This window comes from Pygocentrus nattereri, chromosome 15, assembly GCF_015220715.1.
Source record: "Pygocentrus nattereri isolate fPygNat1 chromosome 15, fPygNat1.pri, whole genome shotgun sequence".
NCBI lineage: Eukaryota > Metazoa > Chordata > Actinopteri > Characiformes > Serrasalmidae > Pygocentrus > Pygocentrus nattereri.
In genome coordinates, this window is record NC_051225.1 from 35,077,897 (window position 1) to 35,098,210 (window position 20,314).

Sequence of the window (20,314 nt, forward strand, 5' to 3'; positions counted from 1 at the left end):
AGGCAGTTAATCTCAGCTCTTCATCAAATTAAACAGAAGACGACCCACATACTCAGTGTTAATGGATGGAGCTCACATCAGTATGTGAGGATGGCATATATATATATATATATATATATTTACACATATACACATACATACAGGGGTTGGACAATGAAACTGAAACACCTGGTTTTAGACCACAATAATTTATTAGTATGGTATAGGGCCTCCTTTTGCGGCCAATACAGCGTCAATTCGTCTTGGGAATGACATCTACAAGTCCTGTACAGTGGTCAGAGGGATTTTAACCCATTCTTCTTGCAGGATATTGGCCAGGTCACTACGTAATGCTGGTGGAGGAAAACGTTTCCTGACTTGATCCTCCAAAACACCCCAAAGTGGCTCATTAAAATTTAGATCTGGTGACTGTGCAGGCCATGGGAGATGTTCAACTTCACCTTCATGTTCATCAAACCAATCTTTCACCAGTCTTGCTGTGTGTATTGGTGCATTGTCATCCTGATACACAGCACCGCCTTCAGGATACAATGTTTGAACCATTGGATGCACATGGTCCTCCAGAATGGTTCGGTAGTCCTTGGCAGTGACGCGCCCATCTAGCACAAGTATTGGGCCAAGGGAATACCATGATATGGCAGCCCAAACCATCACTGATCCACCCCCATGCTTCACTGTGGGCATGCAACATTCTGGGTGGTATGCTTCTTTTGGGCTTCTCCACACTGGATGTGGGGAAAGTGTGTGTGTGTGTGTGTGTGGTGGGTAGCGCTGTCGCCTCACAGTAAGGAGGGCCTGGGTTCGATTCCCCTGCCGGGTCCTCTCTGTGTGGAGTTTTCATGATCTCCCCGTGTCTGCGTGGGTTTCCTCCGGGTTCTCCGGTTTCCTCCCACAGTCCAAAGACATGCAGTCAGGCCACTTGGACATGCTAAATTGCCCCTGGGTGTGAGTGTGTGAGTGACTGTCTGTGTCTGTCTGTCTGCCCTGCGATGGACTGGCGACCTGTCCAGGGTGTATCCTGCCTTCCGCCCGATGACTGCTGGGATAGGCTCCAGCACCCACCCCCCACAACCCTGACGGAGAAGCGGCTTAGAAGATGGATGGATATGTATGTATGTGTGTGTATATATATATATACACACACATACATACATATTTTAACAAAAAGCTCGTTTTGAATTCACTATGTCAGTGATGTCATGAAAACCTGTATATCCACCTTTTCGGTCTATGGCCATTTAGCTCTGTTGAGTGTTTGAGAATGGGCTGCTTTTTGAATGAGGCGCAGTATAGGACTGGCAATCAGAACAGAGATCATTTGCATATTTTCATCCTAAAGGCACTGTTATAAAAACAGCCTGTATAATTCGGTTGGAAAATTAATGATTTTTGCCTTTTTTGCTGTATAAAAACACAACTGAATGAACCTCATGGAAAAATAATCATTACATGAAAAATGTTGGCCCTTAAATAAACCAACATGCTTGTTTATGTGCATTTTGAGCAGTGCTGGAAGAATGTACACACACACATTTTCTAACCTGCTTATCCTTGGGTGGAAGGCCAGTGCATCGCAGGGCATGGAAGAATTTAATGAAACAAAAACGATTCATTCTTTTAACGGTTCTTTGTTGCATCTGCAGTGGACTGTCACTAGTCCTTGAGCCAGCGGTCTGAGGCAGTCAGAGGTCCCTGCGCACTGGCCCCACTGCATAGAAAACCCGACTCAGATTTCTTTACACTGGTGGTGATAGAAACCAGGGGTCGCCATGACGACAACACAAACATAGCCGTTTTATTTACAGTCCAAAACCGTTAACTGCTTCGGACATCTAGTTCTTATCACCACCACTGTGAACAATTCCTCCTCCAGAGTATCACATCCAGCCTCCTGAACGCCTTTGTTTACATTTGAATTATTTCATCATACTGAAATTCTGAAAAGTTGGTGGAATTCCCCTTCAAGTTTCAACACAGTTAATTTGTCTGGTCTCATTTAATGCCCTTAATAAAGCAGGTCCTCAAGTCCACTTGAGCTTTGTGCACATTATCAGACAATGATCCAGTCCTACTGCAGCTGAATCAGTCTGTTAGGAGTCATGGGCTGGAGGTTAGGGAGCCAGCCCTGTGACCAGAAGGTTGCTGGTTCGATCCCCAGCACCGACAGTGCATGACTGAAGTGGTCTTGAGCAAGGCACCTAAACCCAAGTGCTCCCCGGGTGCCGTGGATAGGGCTGCCCACTGCTCTGGGCAAGTGTGCTCACTGCCCCTAGTGTGTGTGTTCACTGCAAGTGTGCATGTGGGTGTTTCACTGCATGGATGGGTTAAACGCAGAGGTTTAATTTCACAGTGTGCAAACACACACAGTGACAAATGGTTGTAAATTCTGTTCTTTTAATTCTAAGGACAGGAGACCCACTGAGCAGTGCAGGGGGACTGCAGGTCTGTGGTGTATGTTCACCTCTAGATGGAGACAGTGACACACAGAGATCTGGGGCTTGAGCTGAAGGCCCTCAACAGTTTGGAGCCGTCTGTGAAGAAATGTGAGCAGATTTCTGACCAAGCTGAGAGACAATGATTGAATAAAGCACTGCTGTACTACACAGTGAATGTACTGTGTGTATATTTTATGCATTTCATGTGTCACACTTCCGCATTTTTATTTCCACTTTTGTTTTTCAGACTGTAAAATGAATTAGAAACAAAAACATAGTATTAATTACTTATTAATTAATAACTTCCCTGTAATTCTGACTGCAGTAGTGCGTTTATACACAGAGGGCTTGTTCTTTCTTCTATTAAGTAATTGATTAATTCTGTGCATATAATCTGATCTGTAAAAGTAATTGCAGTATTTTAAATATAAACGTGGCTAATTAAAAAAATTATATTATTATATATTATATTAATTAGTTATTATTATAATGTTATTATTTATTCTCCCCGCGACCCAGAAGGAGAAGCGGCTTGGAAGAGGCCTGTGTGTGTGTGTGTGTGTGTGTGTGTGTGTGTGTGTGTGTGTGTGTGTGTGTGTGTGTGTGTGTGTGTTCTCCATTGTCCCTGTCACATCCCTGTAATACTGAGTACAGTGCGGTAGATGGCGCTGTGTCCACTTTTGTTATTTATTTGACGAAGCAAAGCCTTATCAGTATTATTAACTCAGAACACACACACGCGCACACACGCACGCACCTTCCAAGCCGCATATATTATATAATATAATATATAATATGTAATAAACTTACAGCGATCTTAGATCCTAAACCTGCCATATAGATTGAGGGAATGGTTAATTTTGAAACGTTTACTTGAAATACTTCCCAAAAACAATCATAGGAGAGCTGAGTTTCCCGTGATATGGGCCCATTTCTGAACGCCCCTCCCCCCGCGTGCCCTGTGATGACGGCTGCTGGCCGGTGCGGGGCGCTGTTTGCTCTGCACGCTCCCCCTGTATGTACAGCGGCGGCGGCGGCAGCAGCAGAAGAAGCAGCGTTTGGCTCCTCTGCGTGTCGGAGCTCTGATGGCGATCTGAGTGAGAGAGACAGAGAGCAGCGCCGGAGGGACGGAGCGCCGCTCTCAGGCCGAAACGGGGGCAGATTCAGTCCGAGCCTGTGACTCACTCACTGAGGTGTTGGAGCTCAGCCTGGCATGCGGAGAGCGCTACTGCCGCGCTGCAACGTGGACGAGTAGCCGGAGCCGGAGCGCCACAGACGGCGGCGGCTCTCCTGCCATGAGAGAGTCCGATTGCGGGGCGCTGGAGCGGGGCAGAGACACCCACATTGCTGCCACCGCTGCTGTTGCTGCGGTTTAACCGGCGCACGGTTCTTTAAACAGACTCTGTAGAGACAAAAAAAGGAAAGGTGGAGATTAGAAAGCGGGGGGGAATGGCTGGGAGAAGCCGCAGAGCCTGGTTCAGTGTTCTTCTGGGGCTGGTGGTCGGCTTCACTCTGGCTTCCAGGCTCATTCTGCCGAGGGCCACCGAGCTGACGAAAGCGGGACACAAACGCAAGGCGAGCGGGCTCGGAGGAAGCGGAGGAGCGGCGGGCTGCGGCGGAGGAGGAGGAGGAGGAGGAGGCGCCGGGCTGAGGAGGGAGCACGGCGGTCTGCTGATGTGGCCACCACCGCTGCCGGACCATTCAGCCCTGCCGACGGAGAGGAGCGCTCAGAAGGCTGGACATTTCCTCTTCGTCGGCGTTATGACGGCTCAGAAGTACCTGGATAACCGAGCCGTGGCGGCGTATAGGTGAGAAAGGAGGGGTAAAAAGAAGAAGGGGGGAACAAAGCGAGGCAGCTGCGTTCGGGGTGGATGGGGCTAAAAGCCTGATAATAATGAGAGCGCGCACATTTGAGTCACAAGACGCGAGAAATTGACGAAATTTCGGACAAAAAGTGGACATTCACGCCGCACATTCAGCGTTTAGCGGCTAGACTGGAGTTCTCTCAGCAGATGTAACATGTGGCCGGGCGTTTTTGTCCTTTACTACCCCAAGGCTAAAAGATGCTTTAAAGGGGAACTCCACCGGTTTTTCAAAAGTTACACACAGTTCAAAATTTAAGATGTAAACAAAGTCATTGAGCGGTTTGGTGTAAAAAACCAACTCAGATTTCTTTACAGTGGTGGTGATGGGAACCAGGGGTCACCAACTTTACAACACATATATCCATTTCATTTACTATCCAAAACCACTAGTGATCCAACACGAGTTTTTATATGGACTCTCTATGATGGAAGTAGAGGAGAGTCAGAAAAAAAAAGTTTTCTTTGACTCACATCTTAAGATGTTTGAGGCCAAAACGAATGACAGAAGTCTGATGTGTTCCTGACAACTTTCTGTGAAGGGGGTCTTGGAGGTGGACGTGTGGTTCCTATCACCACTACTGTACACAAGTTTGACTCGGTGTGTTTCTTTAGATCAGATCATTTCACACCTCACTCTGAATGACTGCTTATATCTTAACCATTTAATTATGTGGAGCTTACTTCCTTTTAAGGTACTCGGAGCTAGGACCCCCCCCAAGGGTTTGAAGCGGTAGTCGTAGCTGGTTCTTGTGTCCACCAAAGTCCCTCCGTCCACGTTAATCACACCTAAACATGACCGAGTTACATTACTGCATCCACAGATGACCTGCAGTGTGAGCTCTGCTTAAAAACTGCCATTTGAGCTTAACCCATTCAGCTCAATCATGTGTTATCTCTGAATGTAATCTCAGTGTACATGGCCACAGAGGCGTGCCTCACCCTGGAGGGGTCGCCGTGTTTCTCACGGTGTCTTTATTTACAAAAGTGATTGTCATGTCCAAAGTGGTCTTTTGTGTTTATCAGTGTCCCCTGCTGGGAAGTGGCAGGGGTTGTGGAGCCTTTTTTCAAGGGTAAAATTAGGTATTGGCTCGTGAAGAAAGCATGCTGTCCAAACAGTACTGTCTTTTCACATGCAGTCATGTGGGCCGCACTAATGCATTTTGAAGAAGGCACTCTTGCCTTGCTTTTAGAGGATATTGTGTTAATCAGGCCTCACATCAAGCCCAGAATAGATTTCATTTGATTTTATGATTAACCTATTTTGCAGCAGCATTGCGCTGAGAGATAACCCTCATACTGTAGGCTCAGTTTGCGTAGAGGCTACAGATAACAGTTCATTTTCATGTCAAGGTTTACCTAGAAGCATTGAGTTACATAGTGCTTCCGTGTAATCCGCAGTGAATGGTGTTTTTGTAATCCTCATAATCTCTGTTTGAGAGTGGCGTGGACTTGTGTGGGGAAGTGAGGGCCGTGTGCACTAGAAGGACAAAAGCAGCGCTTCATGTGAAAGTTTCCGCATGCTCTTACCTTCTCCTCTGGGTGTGCCCAAGGTCATCATCAGCTTAAGCCTCAGATGACTGCAACAAAGGAGCGAGGACTGGAATTTTCTCCACTCTTCTGCGAATGATGCTTCATATTGCACACACTCAGCTTGTATAATTTCAGTAGTAAGCACTGAAGAGCAGAACGCACAATGCCCAGCATGACCGATAGAAGTGTAAAGCTTTCCAGCATTGAGCTGTGCGGCAGTGCAGCTATGTGCTCTGGAGTGATGGAGCTCCGTGCAGTATCTTTGGGATGAGTTGAGGTGTTCAGAGCTGATCATCCAACATCAGTACTTAACCTCCCTAATAGTCATCTGGCTGAATGCATTCAAATCCTTACAGCAATGTTCCAACATTTTAATGTAAAGTCTTCCCAATTTTTCCAAAATAAATCATAAAGCTTTTCAGAGTGATTTGCTGTGAAATGAGTCAGAATTATTCCCAGTGGTGCTGATAGGAACCAGACATTGTGTTTAATGCCTCTAAAAGATACATGACAAAGTTTTTACACTTATGATTGTGTTGCTTGATGGCAGAGAAGATGCATGAAGGATGTTATAAAGTGGAACAAAAAGACTTGCCGCTGTTTTAAAAACTTTCTACCATCATTTATATCGAAAAGGTCACTAGACACGTGTTTAGGTTCACTGGTCATTTAGGCTGTCAAACAAAATGGCTATAGTTGTGTCCTCAGGATGACATCAAGACCCCTGGTTCCTATCATCACTGCTGTAAAGAATTTTTTCTTTACAGTGATCCATTTCACATCAGACAACTCCAAATGATTGTTTACATCTAAGCTACTCAGTTATACCGAATTTGATCAAAATTGGTGGGATTATTCTATAATACTCTTGATTTATGAGGAAATGTAGGATGAGCAAGTGTCTGCAGTCTTTGATATACTAGTGAAGGTTTTGTTCTCCAACACCCAGAACTTAAACTCATTTTCACAGTTGAAAATATTATGGCTTGTATAATGATCAACCAGAATAGAGTAGATTCACTCTGTAATAAAAAGTATGCTTATTCACAAACCGAGGTTGTTCTACAGATCGATCTGCTCACTCTTCTTAATCTTTCTCTGTGTTGTGTAGGACCTGGGCCCAAACCATTCCAGGAAAAGTGGAGTTCTTCTCCAGCGAAGGCTCCGACACGTCTATTCCCATCCCCATTGTAGCCCTAAAGAACGTGGACGATTCCTACCCACCTCAGAAGAAGTCCTTCATGATGCTCAAGTACATGCATGACCATTACCTCGACCAGTTTGAGTGGTTCATGCGTGCCGACGATGACGTCTACATCAAGAGCGACCGGTTGGAGACCTTCCTGAGGAGCCTCAACAGCAGCGAGGCCATTTTCCTTGGTCAGACGGGGATGGGGGCCCGGGACGAGCTGGGCAAGCTGGCCCTGGAGCCCGGTGAGAACTTTTGCATGGGCGGTCCGGGCGTGATCATGAGCCGCGAGGTGCTGCGCCGGATGGTCCCCCACATCCGCCAGTGCCTGCAGGAGATGTACACCACCCACGAAGACGTAGAGGTGGGACGCTGCGTGCGCCGATTCGCTGGGGTGCAGTGTGTCTGGTCGTATGAGGTGAGTGAAGGGCTGGATGGGACAGCTGGAGAAGGGCTCCATGCCAACCGTGTATCATTCATTGAAAAAGCATTATTCTCTGTAACGTTTATATGATACATCTGCTCGTGCTAACAAATTTTAATACACTATAGGACGCATAGGGGGCTTGGCTACTTTTGATTTGTTGTGGTCTTAGTAAAAAAATTGTTTTGATATCAGAACATGATGGCACTGTTACAGGGGCACAGCTGATTCAATAAGTTGATTTATCATATAATTATATATAGATTATAGAGAGATTTGTATAAGTAATCGCAAGTTAAGCCCTAGATTTTGATCTGTGGCGTGAGTCTCAAATTTAAATCAAACCTGAATCTGTGAAATAAGTGAAGATCCTGCCACAAGCAAAAGGCTGAGAAGGTGCAAACAGTGGTGCTTTGATCACAGGCTGCTCAGTCGGGCAGAGTTTTTAAGAATGCTTTCTTTATTCTAATACGGAGATATTTTACTCTTGGAGAGAAAATACAAGGTCACGTTTTAACGATCAAAGCGAGAAGTGTTGCCGCAATCCAAAGTCCAATTGCCAGACTCTTGCTTTCTAGTGCACATTGTTCTAAAATCAGCTCTTTTAACAGCCTTGCAGAACTGCAATTTGAGGGATTGGAAATTATAGGTTGCAGCTTTTTGAAAAAAACTTTTTTTTTTTCTCCTTCCTTCACCATCTTTCCTCCCTGGCAGCCATTAACCATCGCAGCTCTCTTGTATACCAGTGCAGTGTGTGTGTGTTTTAAGTGGTGGGTGATTCCATCAACACAAAAAGAGTTGTCAGCGGTTGGTTGAGATGGGCTAATAAATACATTCATGCGCAGCATGAATTACTGGTGGCGACCTGAAGTGGAAACCGACAAAGCTGTTAGGTGAATAAGACAGGCAAGATTCTAAGGTGAATCCAAGATACCATAATATTTACTGTCAAATGTTCTGCAGTAACTCATTTGTTCACAGTAGGTTCATTCAGAGGTGCAGGGTCTTCATTGGTAGTCACATTAATTTTCCAAAAAAACCCAAAAAAACTGCTTAAGTTGCGCAGCAGCTCTTTTAAATATGTCGCATTAGTCAGCTCTACATATGTGTGGATATAGGTAGCCTAGGGGTAGACCTGGTTATTTCCCAAATGGTTCTAGGCTTGGAAGTAAGGCTCTAGAAAAGAAGATTTTGTGACAGCTAACATAAATCTGTATACATTACTTTCTGACATCATAATTGCCAAAAGCAGCTTTGATGCTTGTTAGAATAAGCCTTGTGTAATTGTAATAAGTCTAAAATGTCTATATAGGTTTATGTCAGGTTTCACAAAGGGCTACATACGGTTTCACGAATGCTGGCCTTGGTAAAGGGTTCCAAAGATTCTTTAGGGAACCAAAAGTGGTTCCTCTGTGACGTCTCTCCAATGAACCATTATGGAACATTGATTTTTAAGACTATACTATTTTGTCTTGAGTTAAGTGGATTGTCCACTTTCAGGCTTGCCTTTAGAGAACCTCAGCTGTTAAGGATCATACCTATAAAAGCCTTTTGTGGTAACTGAAAGAGCTGCATAGGTAATGGTAAAGTTTTATTCCAACAAGCATCAGAGTCAACAAAAGCATCCTTTATGGCCACTGATGCTTGTTGGATTAAGCCTTTATGAACGCTTATGTAGGTTCATGTCAGCTGTCATGAAAACATAGCCCTGTATAAGCGTTTATAAAGAATTACTGTGAACACGTGTCAGTTGTTGTAACAGTGCCTGAAGTTGAATCCTATCAAAATTGGTAAAAGCAACCTTGGTGCTTGTTGGAATAAGCATTTACAAATGTTCACTGGTTTATGTGTCTTATGTAGGCCTTGTGAATGTTGCCCTTTAGTAAAGTATTGCCAAAGGTTCTTTAGGGCAACGTTTCTCAAGCTGGTCCTCAGGGACCCCTAGAGGGTCCACATTTTTGCCCTATTCTTATGCATTGTGATTTGGGTTGGAGCAAAAATTTGAACCATCTGGGATCCCTGAGGACTGGTTTGGGAACCAAAAGTGGTTCTAGTGTTGCTCCAAAGAATCTTTATGCATCTTAATGCTTTCATGTACTAGAGCGTTATAACTGTTTATATAACATATAACATCTTTATATTATTATATAACATCTTTATAACCGTTTTGGCTTGAGTTAAATCCAGGGTCCACTTTCAGGCCTGTGTTGCAGCTTGGTTACCAAGGCTACCAAACATATATAGACTGACATAAACCTTGATAAACATTTATAAAGGCTTATTCTGACAAGTATCAGTGAAATCGCAATTGGAGGTTAGGTGCCTTTCTCAAGGGCACTTCAGTCATGGACTGTCAGCCGAGTTGACCGAACCGTCGACCTTCCGGTCACAGGGTCGGTTCCTTAACCTCCAGCCCACGACTGCCCCCTAAATGTAGGTACCATCACTCCAGAGAACCCTGGCACCTCCATTTTTGAGAGTATAGAACCGTTTTCCCACAACCCCTACAGCTGTTAGGCTTGAGTTAAATGGACTGTCCACTATCAGGCCTGCGATGACAGTCTCAGCTATTCAGTGACCCCTGTTAAGGATTGGAAAAAAGGCAGCATGCAGCGATTCATGGGAAAGTCCTCTGCGCTGGTCTTCCTTTGACCTTTCGTAGGAGTGACCTCTGACCGGGGGTGGGCGAGTCATTGAATGCAGAGGCCGAGCCAATCCTAGTACTCCACGACTCCCCAGCTTTCTTCTTCACTTTTAAGCACTGTGGTTGAAACGCCAAGGTCTCAGTAGCTGAGCTTTTGTTTTCATGGAGGCGTTTTTCGCTCTCACCTTTCCAGGATGCAGTTGAAGTGTATTGATATCTGACTGGCATGCCATTTGAGCTTTTAGTGCTTTGGCTGGATCTTCTCGCTGCATCTCTCCTTTCCTCGCTGTGTGAAGATGTTCAGGCATGGGAAGTGGTACTTTTCTCGCTCTTCTTCAGCCGCGATTGCATACTTTCTTCTCATCCCCATTAAGTCTTCCTGTAACATTTAGTCTACTTAACCTATCTGTCAAGGCAAGATTACCTTATTTCCATCTTCGCCGACTCGAGCAGACATGTACATAATCCTTCACGGCAAATATGACCGCGATTTGCTCATGAATTGGCAAAATGGAAAAATTAGTAGGTTGGAAAGCCACCAGAGGCCCTCTGATAGATCGCTGGCAGGTTTTGGCAGGTGGAACGAGCCCCGAATAGGAGGCTGTGCTTCTGAAAGCATTTCCCCTGTGCCTGGGACCAGCGGGGGCTTTAATGTGCATTTGATGTGTGCTTTAATTACAGCCATGCAGGGCTGGTTAGAGACGGCACAGCTGGGCAACCTGCTATTAGCGTCGGAGCATTCTGCCTTCAGTGCTTTAGACACGGCAAGGACCTACTGCCTCACAAGTCTCGACAAGTTCTCTGAGAGGCAGAGCCTTATAAAGTGACCTCAAAGACCAAGTAGCTTGCTCTGCAAAATGGTGGCCTGGTTCTCCATTCAATTAAAATTCTTCTTGCTTATGCCCTGAAGATGTGTAGTTTGCCTGGCTGTTGTGCATGTTTTGTGTGGTCTTCAAGACGTCGTGCTGGTAAAAGGTGTGAAAGCGAGAGGTTGATTAAGGTGATTGTGGAAGTATCTTGAAGAAGTCGTAGTAAAAAGGTCATTCGCTATTCTCATGGAAGGTTCACACATGCAGAACATGCAGGGCAGGAGAGGTGGGAATATGACTGTTTATTGTTTGTGATAAATTACATCATGTTATGTCACACTATGCTTTTCTTCAGCTGTATATCTGTGGTAAAATGATCATTACCTGAGAAAATTAATGATCTAAATGACAGAAAAATCTTGTCAGATGTGAGAACAAGCTGAAAGCTGAAGTTAGCAATGAGCTAACAGACACATTACCTCAGTTTAGCCTCTTTTCTGTGGTTGAATGGGTTAAAAAAAAAACCTTGTCCGTTCACTGCTCTAAAGATAGAATCAATGTTTAGTTTACTGAGATACGCCAAGAATTTATATTGAGAAATCCAATTTTTCATTGTGTGTATACACACACACACACACACACACACACACACACACACACACACACACACGTCTGTTTGTCTCTGTGTATGTGTGTGTGTGTGTGTGTGTGTGTGTGTGTGTATATATATATATATATATATATATATATATATATATATATATATATATATATATATATATATATATATATATATATATATATATATATATAATTTTTGATTATTTCCAGTTGTTAAGGATTGTATTAAAAAGTGAGGTAAATTTGGAAAAAATATTTGCATTCTGCAGATTAAAAACAGAACAAAATATTGCTAAAATTTCTGGTGTCTGGCTGCGGCCTCTACAAAGGGAAGCATGGCAAGCGTGCTGGCGTCCATGCTAGGCTAAAGGCTAACCCTCTGCCCGTTCCTTTGACAAATTCTCTCTAATGTTACTAAGGGAGTGGACAAACTGGAATAATGCATCCTCAGACTGCAATTATCTGTGATAAAATGAGCCTTTTCTGAAGGAATTAATTACTCAAATGACAGACAAGTCTTGTCAGATGTGAGAACAAGCTAAAAGCTAAAGTTAGCAAGGAAGTAACAGACACCTTGCCTCAGTTTGGCCTCTCTTCTCTGGCTGAAAGGCTAAAAAAAATCCCCGGGGTCCGTTCACTGCTATAAAGATAGAGCCAATGTTTAGTTTACGGAGTTAAGAGTTACACTAATGCTAGCTTGGCTGTATTTCTTAGCCTGTAGCTCAGCGGCTAGGCTAGCATCATGACTGAGGCGCAGGGAAGTAATGCCATGGTATAGGTACTGCACAGCAACTAGAATGAAAATGGTGAAATTTTGAAGTGCTTTTACTGTAAAACAAAAGATAATTGATACTTGCTTGATAGGTTACCGTAAATATAGTGGTAAAGAAAAGATAAGTGAAACTGCACTAGGGCTGGGCGATAAAATGAAAACGATAATTATCGCAATATAACTTGTCCTCGAAAGAGCGATACGAAAGGTTCGTTAAATTTCGATGTAATACACCATCACACTTCCAAAGCCCCGGTGGTGTTTTCTACGGCAAGGAAAGCGACACTACTCTGCTGTCGCCAGGAGAGGGCGCACTTCCAAGTATTCCAACATGATTAGAGCGGGATTGGGCCACGAGTAAAAAAGGGTCGCCAAATATACTTTAGCAACGCCTGAAATGTGCCGTTATACAGTCCCCATTGGAGTGGAGCGACCGGCGATCTGTTCTGCTTCGACTGAGTGTGAGTGACTAGATAAGTGGCGTAGCTGTGTTGACCTACAGTGAACTCACCGCTTTCTGTAGAAGCGTTAGCAGTGTTAAATCACGTCTGATACTCACAACTAAAGCGCTGTTACAGCGCTCAAAAAGTCATATTTAAGTATTGGTGCATTCCCAAACAACGAAAGTGAAAGACAGAGGTGGGTTCGTCCAAGTTACAGCCCTGATTTAAACGAAAGTAATCTGAGGAAGCTGTGAGGCACTGGAGAGTGGAGAACGCTGCTTTTACGGGCTAGCTGTTTTTAGCAGCAGGCTAACTTGAAGCAGTGCTTCAAATTGATGACACTGTAGACCAAACAAGACACACAAGCAGTTTAAACATACAAAGAAGGAGGAACGTTGGTCTGGTGTTGATATATTGCCGTTCATCCCTTAAACTACTACGATAGAATAGAGAAATCCAGGCTTTGGTGTCTGAATCCTGTGATATGCCCTGATATGGATGCGGTAGGAGTGACGGCAGTAAGTCGGTGTGATGCATCACTGATGTATCGAGCCAGCTAATGTTTGCTATTCGCACTAAGTTGACGTCGTTGAGACATTTAAACAATTTAGCGCTGTCGTTGGCCACTTGTTTAGCATTTGTAATGGGATAGCTGAGCCAGGCCACCAGACAGCAAAAAATATTCTTTTGTTTCTTAAATTATGACTATTACAAAGACTGCGGCCGTGCTTTTCCAGCTGATTAAAACAGCCCACCACTCTCCCATGACCGATTTTTGAAATGTTCCACTGTTTTTGAGTGTCGTGTTCTGACAATAAAGGATAGTTTATAACAGCGAAAATCAGCCTTCAGACCTGAAAGAAATAATGATTTGACGTTTATCGTGTTATGTATCAATATTGAACGATATTAGTTTTGTTTATCCACGTCGCCCAGCTCTAAACTGTGCCGCTCTAACAAAACAAAATCTAAAACTAGTCAAATATTTTGTGTTCGGTAAGACGGAGTAGTCCATTTAGCCTTTATCTTCAACCTTCCGACTCCTCCCTGAACCCTTATCTGGAGGGCACTATGTTATGAAGTCCAGGAGAGCAGTGCTGAGGCTGTAGTGCAGTGTAGATCACAGGTTTCAGAGCACACAGTAAGCAGCGCTGGCCTGAGGCAGGGATGCTGAGCTTGTTGTCATCAGTAAGGGGTTAATCGCTCATCTCCTGGCTCTGCCTTAAGCCTTGCCACCTAGAATCCCCTCTACAGCTGCCCGCAGACTGCTCACATGCAGACCTGGACCTTTCAATCTGCTCCTCTGGCATTGCCCTCCACCAGCTCCTGGCTGCTGCTTGCTTGTAAATCTTTCTTGCTTCTGTGTTTGCCCACAGTATAGCAGGAGATATGGCGATATTAAAGTGGTAGTGTGGCCGCAAATTAAGATTTCCATATGTCAGAAAGGTTTAGTGCTTCTTCAGTTTCGCTCTGATGTTACGAGGCTAATGTAGCTAACAAGTAATAGAAGCTGCCCACCTGCACGCCTAAATCATCACAGGCTTGCGTCGAAGCCATGTCGAGTTGTAATCTCTGACCTGCTAATGTGGTTTCTGGCACTTTACCATATGCTGTCCATAAAAAAAGTATATTTCATGGGTGATGTGGCCAGAAATGTATATCATCAACCGTTTCAGTATTTCAGTACATTACATAGTACATAGTTTCAGTACATTACAGTGATCTTTTTTATTAATGAAACCAAATTGGTTGCTTAGAAATTCCTTTCCAGTTAATAAGGACCAACTTTAACGTGTGAAGTAAAATATTTGCAATATGCAAATTAAAAGCAGAACAAAATATGGCTGAAAGCTACGGCATCAGTTTGCTGCCTGTACAAGGGGAAGCATGGCAAGCGGTCTAGTGTCCACACTAGGCTAAAGGCTAACACCAGTGTCGGTTACTTATATAATTCTCTCTAATGTTGCTGAGGGAGTGAACAAACTGGATCAACGCAACCTCAGACTGCAACTGAGCAGGAGCAGAAAATAAGGGACTGCTGAAACATCCCTGCCTATTCAGCTAAACTGGTTAACCTTTTATGTGTTTTGCCGCATTATCTGTGCTCATTTTTGGCATTTTAGTAGAAACGTGATGACAAACCTCGAACCTTTTAGAAGAATTTTAACCGTGTGCTTGAACAGATATGCCACTGAGTTCTGTCCATACGTTTGTCCACTTGCATCACACAGTGTCACAAATGCCTCGTACCCCGAGAAGGCCGCTGCTTTCTGCCGTTCTGTTAAAGTGTGGCAATGGAGTGAGGTAATGCGCGTCAGTTGAGCTCTGTTGCGGTGATGAATGGTGTAGAGATGCAGAGGAACCCTCAAGCCTCATTTAATTTACTTCCTCATTCCTCGCCTCGTGCAATGGGCTTCGTTGTCATGGCACCTGATATATGATTTCTGAGGGTTTATGTACGGCTGAGCGAGGTTTATTTATTTATTTATTTATCTATCTATTTATTTGAAGTGCCATCATTTATTATTCATCTCTCAGGGCCTCTCATCCCAGCATAAACGGCTCTAAACGACTGGAGTCGCTAAAGCGCAGAGTGCCGTCAGGGTTCTGAAGACGGGCTTGGCTTGTTTAATTCTTATTGTGATGGGCAACTCGAAAAGGCTGGCGATGCTGATAACGATGCTAATGCGTAAACACCGATTGAAATGTCGAAATTGGGATTAGTACCTACACGGATCAGCATTACAGAGAAATAGAAGACTTAATTACGGTAAAATGAGTAGTGTTTTAACACAGCTGTCCAGTATTGGTTTAAAGCACTGACCCAGCCTAAACTGCCGATGGAGAGTCGACCCTGACAGAAACAATTGTTCGACTCCGTGTCCGGCAGTCGGGCTCGACTCTTGGCCAGTGAGTCGAAATGCTTGGAAGCAAAGTCAAAACGCTGTGGAAAAGAGGAAGAAGCTGCAGTTTTGCTCATATGTAGCTTCTCATTCAAATATCTGCTCCATCTTAAATGGCTCTGCATTTACATTATGCATTTAGATAGATAACCGCTGCATCACGGCATCAAGACGGACTGGAAAAGGTGAATAAGTGACTGATGAACACGGAGCACGCTTTAGCCTTGTGAAAAGAGGAACCAGATAACATCTGTCTGCTTCCTTTTTAAAGAATTATGACTGCTCGAATAATCTTCTCTGTACCTCACTCTCCTTTCGCACCTGATTATGTGAAATAAGCTTAATTTTGATCCCATCACTTTAATCTGGAGTGACTCAGAGATGCTTATGATCGCTTTCATTTCTGCCTTAACCCTTTGTACCCCGGCTCAGGTGCGGATCAGAACTGACTCCAGTTGTGCATCGCAGCTCTTAACATGCCCTCAATGCAGTTGTTCATATTTTTATAGCAGTATTTTTCTGCTAATGCTGATGAGACTCTAATCGGCATACGTCCTTTCTTGTTAAGGGCTTTGTAGTTTAGATTTTTGTAATACAATATATGTATTTGTATTATGTAGCTTTTCTTAAAACCCCTTTCTTTTAAAATCACTCGAGTTGTAAGTTAAATAGAGACTGCCTTGAATGTCAGCACCGTGAAACTTGGATTAGTCTGCATCTCTTGAGGCCTTGTTTTTATATTGTCTAATTTTATATTGCACTGAACCCTTTTAGGTGTCTTCAGTCAGTCTAGTCATTTGTAATAATGACTAATGTATTGTTTATGATCACGCTGCGTATCCTGCCTTGGGAAAAACACGGCATCATCACCCGGACGCGTCTAACGTGGGGGTTCTGTCTAAGAAGGTGGCTGTGTCAAGCAAGTTTGGATCATGTTTTTCAAGAGAAGATGCAACTATAACGCGTTATTATTGATGCTTCAGTGCTGCTGTGAGACAGGATTGTTCTCCTCTGGATCCGATGAGGAAACTTGGGTCCAAAGGCAAGTTTCCAGTGTTGTGATTGCACTGATCTCGGATAAGTACTCTGTTGCGGAAATGGCTGAACGCGATTTAGATCAACATGCTGATGCGGCAGAACAGAAATGAAACCACAAGGGGACTTTTGTGTGGGGCTTTGTGTGCATGCATCTCCTCAGCAGGAGCGCTGCGTCCTCTCCTGTGCTTCACAACGTTTGCCTTCTTTTTTATTTTTTTCCCCCTTTTTTTGGTCAAGAACAATCCACAGGAAGCGATCCTCCCACATGTGTACTCTACAATGCCGCTACATTCAGACACTCAAAAAAAAGAGTTTATTTCTTGCTACATGGCAAAACCAAGAATTATACTGCCATTGCAATCCTGTACTTTGTGGGACTTTCATGGACTCTTTTTTGGAGATTTATCCGAGATCGGTCATTATTGCACTCTGCAGTGTTTTGGGAGCTTGGGGCGTCAGGCAAAAATACGAGCCTGCTCTACCAGCTCGGAAAACCAGGCTGCTCTGGCCAGTTCAAAGCACAGTTGACCAGAATGAAAACCTCTGTCCCAGTAGTGTTTATATGTGGAAGAATGCTCGGATTTCTGAATATGTGGACACACTGTAAGGGGAAATGTGTATATACAGGAATCCTCTGTTGAGCTGATGACTGATTTTTCTTCGTTATTTCCACAGAGTTGCTTATCTTCACACTAGCTTTGTTTCCCAGCATGCCTTGAACTGTGGTCAGAACGAACATGAATGAAATTCCAGGACGCATTAAAGGAATTCACCTATGGTAGCAGTTCATTTTGTGCATCATCAAGCTGGTGGGCTGTGGTCTCGCCTTTCTGTGGAAGAACTGTTACACTTTTCTGAGCATATAATCAGAACTACACTTTTCATTAAAGGGCCAATATTAAACAATAGTTAAATTAAGAGTTTGATGTAGTTATATAAACATCACTATGAATCATTCACTCCAGAGCTCATACATGCGTGGCAGAAACAGCCAAATTTGAATAAATTGTTTCTGTGATGTCACAAAAACCAGGATATTTACATATGCCACCTCTTTATCCTGCAGCAGGTTCGCTCCACTCATTCCCACTCTGGTTACAAGCAGTGCTCCAGACTGGACTGAAATATTGTCAAACATTATGTATCGTACAAATGTCTTCAAATATTGCAATATTATATTTTTAGCAAACAGCGTGGCTTGAAGTTGAAAACAAACAAAATTATCCAGTCAGAGGGAAATTCCGCTGATATTTTTTCAAAATTTCTGTAAAATTCAGCTGATATGTAAAGATTATTTTGCTATTTTATTTTTTTCTGTTTTTATTCTTCTGCTGTGCAACACGCTGTGTGTACCTCCCTGAGTGGATATCAGCCCCAGAAGTGTCAGGCATCATATTCGGCAATGCATATGTAAGCATATCGTGTTATAACTTTCTGTAAGGGAGCTTTGTGTCTTCAGACATCTGGTTCCAGTCAGACAGTCAGACTTTTTAGAGCCCATGTGTCAAACACAAGGCCCACTGGTCAAGACAGGCCTGTGGCACAATCCTACTTGGCCAGCAAAATGATACTGTTTTTCTGTTAATAATCCATAAGAGCCCATTTCACCATGAGCTGCACTACAGTGTCCAGCATGCACTGCAATGTAATGTGTGCTCACACCCCCTCCCCAACAATGATCCACCCACCAGAAATTATTCGGTGCCTACTTTTTGCCATAGTTTTGGCAGTTTTGAATAAACAGTGACCAGTAGAGGTCATGGCAAGATGTACAGTATTAAAAAAAAACAGCTGGACCACAGATTTGTTGAGATTTTATAATATGGCCCTTTTAATTGTGTTTGATACCTCGAGTGTGTTTTTCTAGAGTGGCGCAAACCACTCTGACGGACTTTGTTTACACCTTAATGATTCAATCGAGCAGGAATTTCAAATCGTTGGAATCCCCCTTTAATCTAAGCTATTCACTGAACTGTGCTCCCTAAGAAATCACAACACATCATGGCTGCCCATATTTATTGTTCCACCCTGGGGAAGAAAATAGCGAGGCAAAATTCGGGTGTGACCACACTTTACGGGGGCTTCTTCCAGATGGAAACTGCACCCCAAATAAGGGGACGTGCAAATTGTAAGACTAAAACGTCCTTCTCTTACTTATTTCACGTCCACTTCACTAATTGGGTCTCAGCTTGTTCTGAACTTGCCTTGCCTCTTCACCGGGCCCACAACCCTGCTCATATCTGAAGCACAGAGCTTCACTGAGGCTGCGCTATGTACGATTTTTTTTGTTACAATTACTTATATATGTGAAATTTTAACGCCTGAAATAATGAACTAAAAGTGAGAGATGTCAGGTCAGGAGTTCTTCAGACCACATCATACATCTTTGCGCATTAATGTCACACAAAGGCTCAAAAAGAAAATCCAGCTTGATGTTTAGGTCCCAGAAACATAAAAAATCTACATTATACAGATGACAATTAGGCCTGCCACAGTTATTACATCACTTCCTCATTGTAGTTTTATATTGCATAATGTGAGTCAGATATGCTTTCACCAGATACCCTGACCCAAATGAATGCAAATGAATGAAATCACTCTCCTAGTTTCTAGTTTGTGCTATAACACAATTGGGGGAAATATTGACTCGAGGTAACTGCAGACACTTGTTGCACACACTACAGTGCAGTGCATCTTGTTTAAGTAAAGAGCAGAAAAGCTAAAAAAGCCAGTTTAACTGCTTTAGACTTTTAGTTGTGTAATATGAACAAAAGACACTTAAATTATTTTGGTAACAATTAATCATCGTCTACAACTTCAGTGCCTAATAACATTTAATGCATAATTCACTTATGTCCATGGAGTCATGACATGTCCTTCAGTTTTCTTTGAATACTCTTTCAATGGGGGTAAGTGGCCAAAGCATAATCACATGTTGCCTGCAGTTACACATTTCTACCAGAGAGGTCTCCAAATCCCCGTAACATAAATAGTGTAGCTTTAATTTGCCCTGTGATTTGTCCAGTGTGCTAACCCAAGAGGTTTATTACAGGTTTGGGATTCACCGGCCTTGAGCCGTTTTTTTTTTTTAAAACCCATTTCTGTACTTTCTCTAGTTTTGTGCCATCTTTCTCTAGTTTTCTCTAGTTTTGTGCCATTACACCTATTTATGGAGCCATATGTCTTCAAGCGTTTTAGACAGTCCTGAGAGAGGCAGCTAAAAGTGACACACCTCATCTTGTCTGTGTTTTGAGTGAGCGGTCGGAGTTGTCTTGCTGTCTGCCTCCGTCCCAACCGTGCTCTCCCTTTTTTTCTTTTTGCCCTAGCTAGCAGCAGTGTATGTGGCCTGCCTCGTGTATTTTCAGACATCCTGTGGCTGCTGGACTCATGTATGTGTCATTTTGTTGCTCTTGAGCAGGAGGCTAAAATTAGGGTCACAACAAGCAAATAAATGTTTACTGGTTTTATTTCAGAAATAAATACAAACAGAGGTTAAAGAGCTTGGCCTGTTCTGTGGAGTTCAGAAAGAGGCTTGAAACGCTGCCTCTGTGTGGCTTACGTGACATCCAGCAAAAAGGGCTCTTGAGTCAACGGGTTCATTAGCTGTAAATTGTATGAGCGTCCACTTTAGAGCTTAAGAG

The 20,314-nt window shown here is 43.4% G+C and overlaps 1 protein-coding gene across 1 annotated transcript in view; it reads left to right on the plus strand.

Annotated features, from left to right (window-relative positions):
- Positions 1–3,486: 3,486 nt before the first annotated feature.
- Positions 3,487–20,314, plus strand: part of chsy1 (chondroitin sulfate synthase 1) — an 87,127-nt gene continuing 70,299 nt past the window's right edge. Inside the window, exons 1-2 of the mRNA XM_017699555.2 lie at positions 3,487–4,243; positions 6,942–7,437. Coding sequence (XP_017555044.1) covers positions 3,885–4,243; positions 6,942–7,437 — 855 coding nt within the window. The 5' untranslated portion in view covers positions 3,487–3,884. The remainder of the gene's footprint in view (positions 4,244–6,941; positions 7,438–20,314) is intronic.